This window comes from Chiloscyllium punctatum, chromosome 39 (assembly GCF_047496795.1).
Source record: "Chiloscyllium punctatum isolate Juve2018m chromosome 39, sChiPun1.3, whole genome shotgun sequence".
NCBI classification, from domain to species: Eukaryota; Metazoa; Chordata; class Chondrichthyes; order Orectolobiformes; family Hemiscylliidae; genus Chiloscyllium; species Chiloscyllium punctatum.
The window spans coordinates 57,097,753-57,110,601 of NC_092777.1; the positions used below are offsets into that span (position 1 = coordinate 57,097,753).

General features: G+C 40.0%; 1 protein-coding gene across 4 annotated transcripts in view; it reads left to right on the forward strand.

The window, feature by feature from the left end:
- Positions 1-12,849, forward strand: part of aspscr1 (ASPSCR1 tether for SLC2A4, UBX domain containing) — a 337,421-nt gene that overhangs the window by 244,024 nt on the left and 80,548 nt on the right. For all 4 annotated transcript variants that reach the window (XM_072558780.1, XM_072558778.1, XM_072558776.1 and 1 more), the window contains 2 exons: positions 5,685-5,753; positions 11,501-11,646. In XM_072558780.1, the coding sequence (XP_072414881.1) occupies positions 5,685-5,753; positions 11,501-11,646 (215 nt within the window). The remainder of the gene's footprint in view (positions 1-5,684; positions 5,754-11,500; positions 11,647-12,849) is intronic.

Sequence of the window (12,849 nt, forward strand, 5' to 3'; positions counted from 1 at the left end):
ACATTATTCAAACTGTAATCTAGAGGGTAGAGATTAGATCAGAGTGGTGCTGGAAAAGCACAGCAGGTCAAGCAGCACCAGAGGAGCAGGAAAATTGATGTTTTGGGCAAAAGTCCTTTATCAGGAATAGAGGCAGGATGCCTCCAGGGTGGAGAGATAAATGGGAGGGGGTGGGGCTGGGGAGAAGGTAGCAAAGAGTACAATAGGTGAATGGGGGTGGGGATGGAGCTGAGCTGGAAGGTTGGAACTGGGGGTAAGGTGGGGGGGAGGGGAAATGAGGAAACTGGTGAAGTGCACATTGATGCCCTGGGATTGAAGTGTTCTGAGGCGGAAGATGAGGCGTTCTTCCTCCAGGCGTCAGGTGGTGTGGGAGCGGTGGTGGAGGTGGCCCAGGACCTGCGTGTCCTTGGCAGAGTGGGAGGGGAAGTTGAAATGTTGGGCCACGGGGTGGTGGGGTTGATTGGTGTGGGGGTCCTGGAGATGTTCCCTGAAGTGCTCTGCGAGGAGGTGTCCAGTCTCCCCAGTGTAGAGGAGACCGCATCGGGAGCAACGGATACAATAAATGACATTGGTGGATGTGCAGATGAAACTTTGAAGGTGAGGGAGAAGGTGTAGGCCAGGTTTTGCAATTCCTGCGGTGGCAGGGGAGGGTGCCAGGACGGAAGGATGGGTTGTTGGGGGGCATGGACCTGACCAGGGTAGTTACGGAGGTTTCCAGCATCTGCAGTCCTCACTTTTGCCCAGTAATCTCGAGACCATACTAATGACCAGAGATGGGAATTCAAATTCACTGTGGGAGCTGGCATAATTAAATTCAATTAATTAAGTAAATCACCAGCACCAACCACATGGCAATATTGTGGGTGTGGCCTTGAATAAGTCTGGAACAAAGAATGTTCCACATCATAAAAATATAGGCTTAACTGGAACCCACACACGTACCTAAAGCCATACTGTTAACTTGGAGAAAGTGAGACATTTCAAGGAAAAAATTGTTCAATTTGAGAATGAGCTCAGCCAGGTGAAGGAAAGGGTGGCTGAGACTATTCAGTCCTCTTTTTCAGGAAGAAGCGCAGAGCCTTCAGACCATCCTCTTGGGAGATAGATACAAGTTTGACATACTTGATTACAGACCACAGCAGTGTGGTTACTTATTAACACCACCGCCCCTCACCTCCCTCCAGAGCCCCACCCAGCCCTTCCAGGTGAGACAGAAGTTGACCTGCCTCTCCTCCAACCTAGTTTACTGTATCCGGTGCTCCCAGTGTGGTCTTCACGACATTGGGGAGACCAAACATAAACTGATGGCACATTTCACCAAACATCTCAGCCAGGCCCTCTAGGACCTCTCAGTCACCGCCAGTTTCAGTTCCCCTTCCCATTCCCTCTCCGATATGACCATCCTTGGCTTCCTCGATTTCGACAGAGAATCAGACCGTAAATTGGAGGAACAACACATCATCTTCCACCTGAGCAGCCTTCAGCCTGGAGGACTCAACATTGAGTTCTCCAATTTCAAATAACCTCCCTTCACATCTCCCGGCTCTCTTTCCAGCTCCCTCCCCCCCTTCCTCAGACCGACCCTTCCTTCCAGCTACTAACTGGATTCATTCCTCCCATCGGCCAACCAGGCCATACCCTCTATCTGTGTTCATCTATCACTACCTCACCACTCTGCCCCTGTCCCCACCTAAAACCCTCCTCCATGCCCCCCCTTATCTGCAACTTCCCTTACCCCCACCTCCAGCCCTAAAGACGGGTTACGCTCGAAATGTTGACTTCTCGACCTCCTGATGCTGCCTGGCTTGTTGTGTTCTTCCAGCCTCCTTCTTGCCTACCTTGAATTCCAGCATGTGGAGTGTTTTTGTTTCTCTCTGAAATAATCGAGCAAGCCTCTCAATTGGAGCGTGCTGCTGTGATCGCTGTTGGAGTTCCTTCGCCACATGGATTGTACCAGTTTTTGCACCTTCTTTAGAATTGTACCTTCCACTTTATATTATCTTTCAGTGCTTTTCCTATCAAATACATCGCCTCACAGTTTATCTATTGAACTTCATCTTCTACTAGTTTGCCCATTCCTGCAACTTTGTTTTGGAGATCTACTCTATCATCCTCACCATTTACAGTTCTTCCAAGTTTTGTGTCATCTGCAAAAATTGAAATTGTCCTATGCATGATATGATTTAGATCATTAATGTATATATATCAAGATAAGGAAGGGTCCCAATACTAATCCTGAGGGAGCTCTACTACAAACTTTCCTCCAGCCTGAAAATATCCATTAACTATTCCTTTCTGTTTTCTATTAGTAAGCCAAATTTGTAGCTATCTTGTTACTCTCCTTTTTATTTCATAGCTTATGCCTTTCACATGGTAAGTAATTTTGTCTCGGTGCCCTGAAATTACTAAATAATGTTTAGTATTCAATTTCAGCACATTTTATCTACATAAGTGATTTCTGTTTTTCAGTAGCTGTTTCTAGTCTACCAGGGCAAATTCAGAGTTTGTATCAAAGCAACTGCTCAGTATCTCATCTTTAGCTTTTAAGAGGATTTTGAACAGTTTCCTAATGCCTAAAAATGGAATTTTGCTCGTTGTAGATTTCACCTGCCAAATAAGTGAAGAATCTTTTAATTTTATAACCCCAATGGGAAGCTTGTATACTTAAACACTCCAGTTGAACAACCAAACCAGAAAGAACCTAGGACTGGGCATGGTGACCTGGCCCTTTGACATAAAAAGGTCTAGAATTATGGGGAGAGAGCTTCCACAGCAGGAACTTACTCCTCCCTGACTTTACCACAGCTGATCAGCCTGGATGTCAGGTTGAACCAAGTGTACCAGGCTGATCAATGATGCAGTGAAATTTTGTTATCCTCGATAGGACTCCGATTAAATAATTTGAATTTATATAACACTGTTGAAGAGATAAACATCCTTAATTGCTGATTGTGTTTTTTTAATGGCCTCTTCTTAAGAGGGCTGTAGCCAAAAGAAAAGCTACCTTCAAAATGACTTCATTGCCAAAACTGCTTCCTACAACCAGAGAGGCAATCATGATAGTGATGTGGATTTTTAAATTAAGCGATGCCATTATGAGTCCAGATATGCCAGCAGTGTGAGGAGTAGAGGTCACCACTCCCAGCTTCATCAGAGTTCCACTGATAGAGGGGTTAAATTATTTCAACACTTTGCATATTGGGATGAAGAAAAAATGCCCAGAGAAATGAGAGTGTTTTTAAGCATCAAACTTTGAGATGCAGGAGGGGCAAAGTTTCACTTTCCACTGGAAGTTTTCCCTACGAATGATTGATTTCAGTCCAAAATATTTGAAAACTTATTTTGAATGTCTTTGAGCCATCCTTTCTTCATCCATTCTACAGGGAAATACCTTTAGGAATTATTAAAGTTTCAATGAGATCACTTTTTCTAAACTCTAGAGAAGACAGACCCAATCTCCTCAGGGCAATTCCAACATTTCAATAAGAAGTCTGGTGAACCTCAGTTGCACTCCCTCTATGCACAAAGACCCAGATGCAATTAAACCAATGGAAAATATGGAGTCTGTTATGAAAGGTATAAGAGCAAAGAATTTAGAAGCAGAGTCAGCATGGCTTGATGAATGGGAAATCATGCTTGACAAATTTATTAACATTCTTTGGGGAGGTAATGAGAAGGATGCATAAAGGGAACCAGGAGATGTAATGTATTTGGATTTCCAAAAGGCATTCAATAAGGTACAACATTGGGTTCATATCTTAATTAACCGAATGTGTTGGCGGTATTATATTAACATGGATTGAAGATTGGCTAACTAACAGAAGATGGAAAATCAGGATAAAGTGGCCATTTCAGTATGGAAAACTGTAACTAGTGGAGTGCCACAGGGATCAGTTTTGGGGCCACAGTTATTTACAACGTACATTAATGTCTTGGTTGAGGAAAGTGAATGTATTATTGCCATGTTTTTGGACAAAACCAAAATACATGGTAAAGCCAAGTAATGTAGGTGACACCAAGAGTCTGTAGAGGAATATAGACAGGTTAAGACAAGAAGAAATCAGAGTTTTTCCAAAATGCTTTAAAAACAAACCTCCAAGAACTCACCACCTAGAAGGAATGTAGGGATTTTCTTTAAGGGAGTGATTACAGTCTACAGGGCTTAGAGGTAAGTCTTTTTGTTGGCCTTAAATGGCAAAATCTACAATCAGTAATAAAAATTTAATGGGATTGATAGTAAGATTTGTGACCTCAAGGCTTACACAAATGTGCACCCCAATAAAATGAAGGATATTGAAGGATGGTTCTTTTTTGGTGGTAAGAGTATTTGTAGATTGTTTATTGCAATCCTTACTCCCCATGAAAAAGATATTGCTACAATGAAATTGAGGTGCAGCACTTCTATGGGTGAGTAGCATGATGGCAATATAACTTCAGGTTGTACAATTGACTTGTTGCCTCTAAGCAGATAAATTTGAAAAATGTAAAATAATTTAATTAGTAGATTATTATGGTGAACTTTTTTATATCTCACTTTTTGTTGCTTTCCTCTGTTCTTTGTTTCTTAATTGATTTATTGACGTTGGAACACACCGTCCATGATGAAACCAAGGCGCAGTCATTGATTTTCAAGAGGCAGTTGAAGGAAGTAAACTTGCAGGGCTACAGATACAAAACACAGGGTAATGGAGCTGATTAGATCACTGAAAGGAGAACCAGCATTCTTTAATGTAAATGACTTAATTTTCACCTTGCCTTTGATAAGCAAGTTGTAACACCATTGTAAAACCTTATTTTTAAGGTAAGGTGAAATGATGCATTGAGCTCAAGTTCATGTGTACATTGCCTTATATCAAATCATCTTTTAAAATGTCAAGTTGCTCTGGTACAAATTTAATACTGGAAAATTAAAACAGTTAGAACTTTGTTTAATAGAGAAGTGCCCCCAAACTTTCTGCATATGCTGTTGTAATCTGCAGTATTACTTGCTAGAAGATTCCTTATATTCACACTCAAACAATACAATTTCTTTTTGGAATTTCATAGGGGTTAGGCTTTTCGTTAAGAAAGGAAGAATGTGGTCTTGTGGGGTTTAAGAGTTGACCGTGCTGAAGGTGCAACTCACGATATTCCTCTAAATTCATATTACCCGTATTTCAGGAAACATTAGCCGCAACTAAGTCAGTCCCTTGCATCATCTGTTTTGATTCTTTGTGAATAGTACATCCATAGCATTGAGTATGTTATGTTAATAGTGTTTGACACCGAGCATCTTTGTCTTACAGTCAAAGATTCAGTGAAGGTATTGTTGTAAATAGAAGAGTTAATACACTTGTGGTTGCAGTCGCACTGGTAATCATTTATCTCTCAAAAGAATTGTATTTACACTGTATGGTGGGTTTCCAGATATTCTGCGAGGGATGCCATTGGTTTGTTCTGAGGTACAAAAATGTTTGTGACTTAGATTTCTTTGGCGAGTTGCTGTAAGGAGACACACTTTACTCTTTTTTTAAACAAGGCTGTAATTAAGATGATTTTAACCAACTGAACTATAATCTACTGTGTGACGTTTTTCCAGAGGTTGCACCACCCAAGCTCGTTTGTCTTTCCAAATTGAATTTCTAGTTACAGTCCAGGTAATGTCCGTTATGTTGAAAATTATTCTGTAAACTTTTTTTTTGTAGAGCTCAGATGCTACTGAACCTCTGAAACTGGAGCCTCTAGAATCATCCAGCAGTAAAGAATATTTGAAGGTACATACTGCTCAATCACTCTTGAACACCTTTCATTCTATCTTCACTGATCGCAAGTATTAAGTGAAATGGTAATCCATTTGGCAGTTATCAGTATTAAATGTGGGAATACTCTGGGGGAGTTCCAAACTGAGTTCCAAACTATGCTGATAAAGCATAGCCAGTCAGGCAGTATCTGAGGAGCAGGAGAGTTGACATTTCGAGCATAGATCATCAGGAATTCCTGATGAAGAAACATCAACTCTCCTGCTCCTCGGATGCTGCCTGTCTGGCTGTGCTTTTCTAACACCACACTTTTTCACTCTGATCTCTAGTGTCTGCAGTCCTCACTTTCTCCTGGGAGATCCAAACTAGTTGAGTTTTGTTTGCTTAAGCTTTGGTAGGGATGTGCCCAGCTCTGTTACCTTTCAGTTTGATATTATGCTTCAAATGAGTTCAGGAGGTGGGAGTGGTAGTGGGTGCTTGCTTCCGACCATTATTTTTATTTGTTCTGGAGACATGACTGTCACCAGCTCGAATAGTATTTATTTCTCATTCATAATTGTCCTCAAGCAGATGATGGTGAACTACTACAGTCCTTGGAATTTAAGGTGTAGGTTTGCTCGCTGAGCTGTAGGTTTGATATCCAGACGTTTCATTACCTGGCTAGGTAACATCATCAGTGGTGACCTCCAAGTGAAGTGAAGCTGTTGTCTCCTGCTTTCTATTTATATCTTTCTCCTGGATGGGGTTCCTGGGGTTTGTGGTGATGTCATTTCCTGTTCGTTTTCTGAGGGGTTGATAGATGGCCTGTAGATCGATGTGTTTGTTTATGGCGTTGTGGTTGGAGTGCCAGGCCTCTAGAAATTTTCTGGCATGTCTTTGATTGGCCTCTCCCAGGATAGATTGTTGTTCCAGTCGAAATGGTGGTTTTTTTCATCCATGTGTAGGGCTACGAGGGAGAGAGGGTCGTGTCTTTTTCCAACGAGCCACCTCACACTGCAGCACAGATGAACTTCGGAAAACAGAGGAGAACCACCTATACAATGTATTCAAGAAGAACGGATACTCAAAAAATACAGTGCGCAGCTTCCTCAAGAACAAACCACAGCAAGCAGACCAAACACAGCCAGAAACCCTGACCACCTTACCATATATCAAAGAAGTTTCAGAAATGACAGTCAGACTACGAAGACCCTTCGGAGTCCTAGTAGCACACAAACCCACCAACACTCTCTGAAACAAAAACTAACAAACTTAAAAGACCCAGTACAACCCATGGACAAAACCAATGTCATCTACAAAATTCCATGCAAGGACTGCCACAAACACTACGTAGGACAAACAGGAAGAAGGTTAGCCACCAGGATACACGAACACCAGCTAGCCACAAAAAGACACGACCCTCTCTCCCTCGTAGCCCTACATACGGATGAAAAAAAATCACCATTTCGACGGGGACAACACATCTATCCTGGGACAGGCTAAGCAAAGACATGCCAGAGAATTCCTAGAGGCCTGGCACTCCAACCACAATGCCATAAACAAACACACAGATCTAGATGCCATCTATCAACCCCTCAGAAAACGAACAGGAAATGACATCACCACAAACCCCAGGAACCCCATCCAGGAGAAAGATATAAATAGAAAGCAGGTGACAACAGCTTCCCTTCACTTGGAGGTCGCCACTGATGATGTTACCTAGCCAGGTAATGAAACGTCTGGATATCAAACCTACAGCTCAGTGAGCAAACCTGCACCCTAAACCTCAACCTGAGCTACAAACCTTGTAAAAAAAGTCCTTGGGATGTAGGGAAGCTTGCAGTGTTATTAGGAATGGAGCTTCAGGATTTTGACTTAATGACAGTGAAGGAGCAGTGATGTAGTACCAATTAAGGATGATGTGTGGTTTGAAGGAGTACTTGCAGATATTGCAGTTCCCTCGCGTCTGCTGCCCTGGTCCTTCAAGGTGGTAGAGGTTGTGGATTTGGAAGGTGCTGTCAGAGGATATGATCATTTAAAATCCTTGGATTCAGAGCTGAAAATGTCCACTTAGCACCACATAACTGTTCTGTGGTCCAGGATTCTGCATTACTGATATCATCAAAAGGACCATTGGAGGTACATTTGTTGCCATTGACTTACAGATGATGTAACACCACAAAAACATCCCAGCAATAAACTTTGAAAAGTATGTTTTTAGAAAGGCTTGACAAATCAAAATGTAACCAGGCATACTATACAGTTTTATATTGAATAGCTTTTGTTCATTGTTTAATAAAATTATGGTCATTTAAAACACTTTAGTGGATGGATAAAAGTAATTGATGATTGGTTGGAATGGAATTGGATTGAACTGCACTTATGCATATTAATATAACAGGACCAGAGTACGCCTATACGAATTAATATGCATGCTTTAAAACTAAGAATAAAATATATCTACCCACCATCAGCTTTATGATATTTAAGAATATCCACGAAAGCTGTTCTTTTGACCTTACAGTTACTTTATTGAATGGTCACATCTCATACAATGAATTGGAATCATCGTTCAGTTGAATTGTTTGTGGTCTTGCATAATAAGACAATTTCATCAATCCAGGCTTTACTGTGCCTCTTTGACAATTGATTTCATAAGTACGTAAGCCTTGCTATGAAACCTTTAAATATGTGGGAACTCCCCAACAGCTTCTGTAAATTCATTTATTGCACTGAATTCATTGATTGCTCAGAATAGGAACTCCAAAAAACAAGAATGCCATCTTTATCAGGACTAATGAAAACTAGATATAAATTTTCTATTTTGAATTCTTTAAACATCTTTATTATAACACTTCTATCGTTCAAAACATCACACATCCTATTTGTCCATTTACTTTGGTGCCAGTATTGGAGGTATGGTTACATGGTGTTTATCATCTCGTTTGTCGGGATCTGAGTTAATTATGCCATTCGTCCGTAGACTTGACGTACGCTTGTCAATCCAAACCCAGAGTATGCCCTTTTGATTGCCCTTTGAAATGGCTTTGTAAATTTCTCAGTTGTATTTGATGAGGTGATTTGTTACTACTTTTTCAAGGACCATTCAGTTGGGAAATAAATACTGGTATTGTCAACAACGTTTGCCTCCCTGAATGTTATTTTAATTTTGAATGTTTGGGTGCACTACTATATGGACCAATGCTTTCTGCAAAAAGAATGGTGGTGTTACAGAATAATTCTCTACTATCGTAGCTTTCTAAGAACAGAGTACTATGAATGTGGGTCCTTTCTGCTCAGTAACATATGGGTATACACACAACTTAAGAATTTGGGACAGAAGTCAGCCATTTGGCCCCTTGAGCCCTTTGATAAAGATAGAATTCTTGTTGTTTGGAGTTTCTGTTTCAACAGGAATTCAGTGTAATAAATGAATTCATAGAAATTGTTGGCGTTATTTTTTTTTAACCCATTAATGGGATGAGGGTGTTGCTGGCTAGGCCAGCATTTATTGGCAATCCCTAATTGTTCAGAGGGCAATTAAGAGTCAATTAAGTTGTTGTGGGTCTGGAATCACATGCAGGCCAGACCAGGTAAGGATGGTAGTTTCCTTCCTCAAAAGACATTAGTGAGCCAGTTGTTTTTTTTCCCCCAACAGTTGACAATGGAGTTATGGTTGTCACTGGACTCTTAATTCCAAATTTTTATTGGATTCAAATTCCACCATTTACCATGACAGGATTTGAACCTGGGTCTCTGGATTAAATGTCCAGCAAAAGAAAATACTTGGCCATTGCCTCCCCTGGATATATCTAAAGGTTTCATGTTCTGCCATTTGATAAGATCATGGCTGATCTGTTAGTGGCCATCACTCTACTTTCCTGCCTACTCTCAATAGCCTTTGATTCCCTTGGTAGTTAAACATCTGTCTAAATGTTGTTTTTCATGCTTGTTTTCTCCATATTTGTTTTATTACAAAGATTGACAGATATTTTGATATATTGTTTTCAGCATTCCATTCTGTAAGTTCCCGCAAAGGTTTGTTTTGTGAGTTTAAATGATTGATAACTGCAGGCAAGCCAACATGACGTTTGTTCCCAGGGGAGCCCACTTTTTTCAGAATCCAGTTGTTAATTATACAAAATGCAATTCGGGTAAACTACCAGTGCTTAACCAGAATACCACAAACCCAAAACAGTCAAATGTTGACAAATTCATCAGATTACATTTGTTTCTAAATATTCTGTCATTTTTTCTCTTTGTTGTGGTAAATGCAATGAAAATCTTGTTCCAATTAAATTTTCTGCCTGAAGAATCCTTTTTTTAACAAGGGATATAAATGGGGTAATTTGGAGAGTTAGAAAAAGAGTAAAATAATGCAGTTATTGAATTCTGAAACAAAAGTAAAGTAACTTCTAGAAGCACATAGATGAGGCATCCGTGGATGAAGCAGGCGCATAGCATTTCAATCATGCGCACTTCCTTAGAACTGAATAATAATAATACAAGAGCTTGCAAGGCCATTTCAGAATGCAGGTTGTGAAATCCAACTGAAAGGTGGATGAGGAAAAACAGTACCACGTTGTCAGGAAAATAAATTGATGGCGAATAAACTGCTGAAATTGAGATTGGAAAACGATCATATGCAAGAAATTATATCAGCACAACACAAAAGAAACATGATATTTCTGAGCCATTGTCTAAATATCTGAAGCTAAAGATCGAGAGAGAGGGAGGCAGAATAAAAGTGTGAAGAACTGATGAAGTAGTGTAAACCTCAGTGACGTGTTAGAGGAACAAACAAGAATACATGACAAGATTTCAGGTTTGGGGGGAAATTCACTTAAGGAAGAAAAGGGGGGGTAACAAATTTCCAATGAAAACAGATCCTGTCATTTAGGCCTATTCTGATCTTTGAACAATCTCTAAGTTATTGCTGAAGTGATTGACTCTTTTAGAATTTTAGTCAATCTAATTGCTGTGGATGACTTCTATACTTCACTCAAACACAGATTAATCGAGAACTACCTGAATTGTCTTTGCCATAATGCAATGTAGGAAACACAATGGGCAACTTTCACAGTGCAAGTTTGAATAAACAGCAACACAATGATGACCAGATGGTCTGCTTTTATTGATTATTGGGGGGGTAGCTAATGGACTGGACACTGGAAGAATTCCCCTGTTCCTCCTCACAATAGTGCTATAGGATCTCTGGATTCCATCCAAGGGCAAACAGGATATCAGTTCAATGTCAGGTTGGATTGACAGTACTTCCAACACACGCACACACTACTGCATTAAAGCATCAACCGAGCTTGTGTACTCTGGAGTTGGGCTCTTCAACATAAAATTGCTACCAAACTAAGGATGGCAACTGAGTTTGTGACATTTGTTCAAGTAAAAACCTGGGAAGTAAATGTTGGTGGTCAGTGTACCATCGTAGTTTATTTTTCCTGTATACAGCCAATTTCTTTGAGCATATATGAACCCTTGAAATGTACTTAGTATAGGATACCATATGCATAGGATGACCAGTTTGAGCAGAAAAATTTGGGTTAATGGAAGATATTTGGCAGGTTATTTGACTCTGATGACAACACAGTCAGCTTAATCATTGTGGATATTTTTATTCACTCAGAATAAACTTTTCAAAGTGTTCTCCCTGTGTTTATCCCAAGAGAGTTGAGGCAAGCTATGTTGCTCCCAGTATCATTATTGCTAAGAATTTGGTGGCATAAAACTGTTCATGTGAATACAATTTGATTTGTTTTCTATTCAAGCCCGTTGACAGAGAGCCACTTGTTTACCATTTGGATGGGAAGAATCCTGTTCAAGAATCAAGTGGTTTTGAGGAACTTCCTGATGAATTCTTTGAAGTTACCATAGATGATGTTAGAAAACGTTTTGCTCAACTGAAAAGTGAAAGGTAATCTAAGTGTTTGCTTTTGCTGTACATTATCACAGTATTATTAAAGGAAAGCAACTGTACAAGTATCTCTTGATCTAATTCGTAGTTATCGAGTGTACAACACTGTGGAACTCAACAGTATCAACTTCTGGCTTTGACTCTACTAGTTTTTGTCAGGTACTTTCCTCACTGGAGACAGAACAGTGGGATTGTTCATTTACTACCTCAGAGTGTTGAAATCAATCGCCTGTGTGTGCCAGTGAAACGTATTAGGCTTGTCAAGAGAGGATATTTTATTTGCAACATGTGGATAACATAAACAATGTCCAGGCTGGCCTCAAGTCTCAGTCCACTATTTAGTGTTAACATTGCATGTTTTCCCCAAGATTAGACACTATCCCAGCCAGGCTAATGAAGTTACAAGTATCACTTTGCACTTATTATACATTAGGGGATCTCCATTCTCTGTTGATGTGCAATATGAGCAGGATAAATAGGAAGGAAGCCATAATTTAGAGGAAAGTTGATGTTTTGGGTGTAACCTTTCAGCACTGGGTGGTGGGTGTAGCGGGAGCTCCAGCTTCCACTATACCCACCCTCTGGCAGGAAGAAGGGTTACACCAGAAATGTAGACTTCTCTACCTCCTGATGCTGCCTGGCTTGCTGTGTTCTTCCTCCCCCCTGCCTGTCTACTTTGGATTCCAGCATCTGCAGTTTTTTTTATCTTTAACCATATTTTAGAGGAAATGCAGCTTTATGATTTACATACTGTAATTCTCCTGGATATTTATTGCATAGTAGCACCAGAAGATAGTAATTATGTGTGGTACATACTAACTTTTTATTAGAATGCTTATTGGATTTGTACATGATTTTTTAGTATGAGCAATTTAATCAATTGATGAACAAAAGTTGTTACCTGATTTATTTTATTTATTCTTAACATTCAGTTTTCTAATATTACAAAGATTTGGAAAACTAAACATTCTAGTAAAATTGGTTCGCCTATTTTACTGCCGCTTCTCATATATGGATGAAATTGAAGGGAGCAAATTTATGTTGTGATAGTTACGTTAAGGTCTTGGATTGCTTTACTTTGACTATAAGAAGTGTGAAGAGTGCTGTTCATTTCAAAAACTTCCTCCTTCATTTTGGTCCTTCTTAGTACCGAACATTAAGTTTGTCTCACTCAACCACGCAAGACTTTCAGAATAAAAAGAT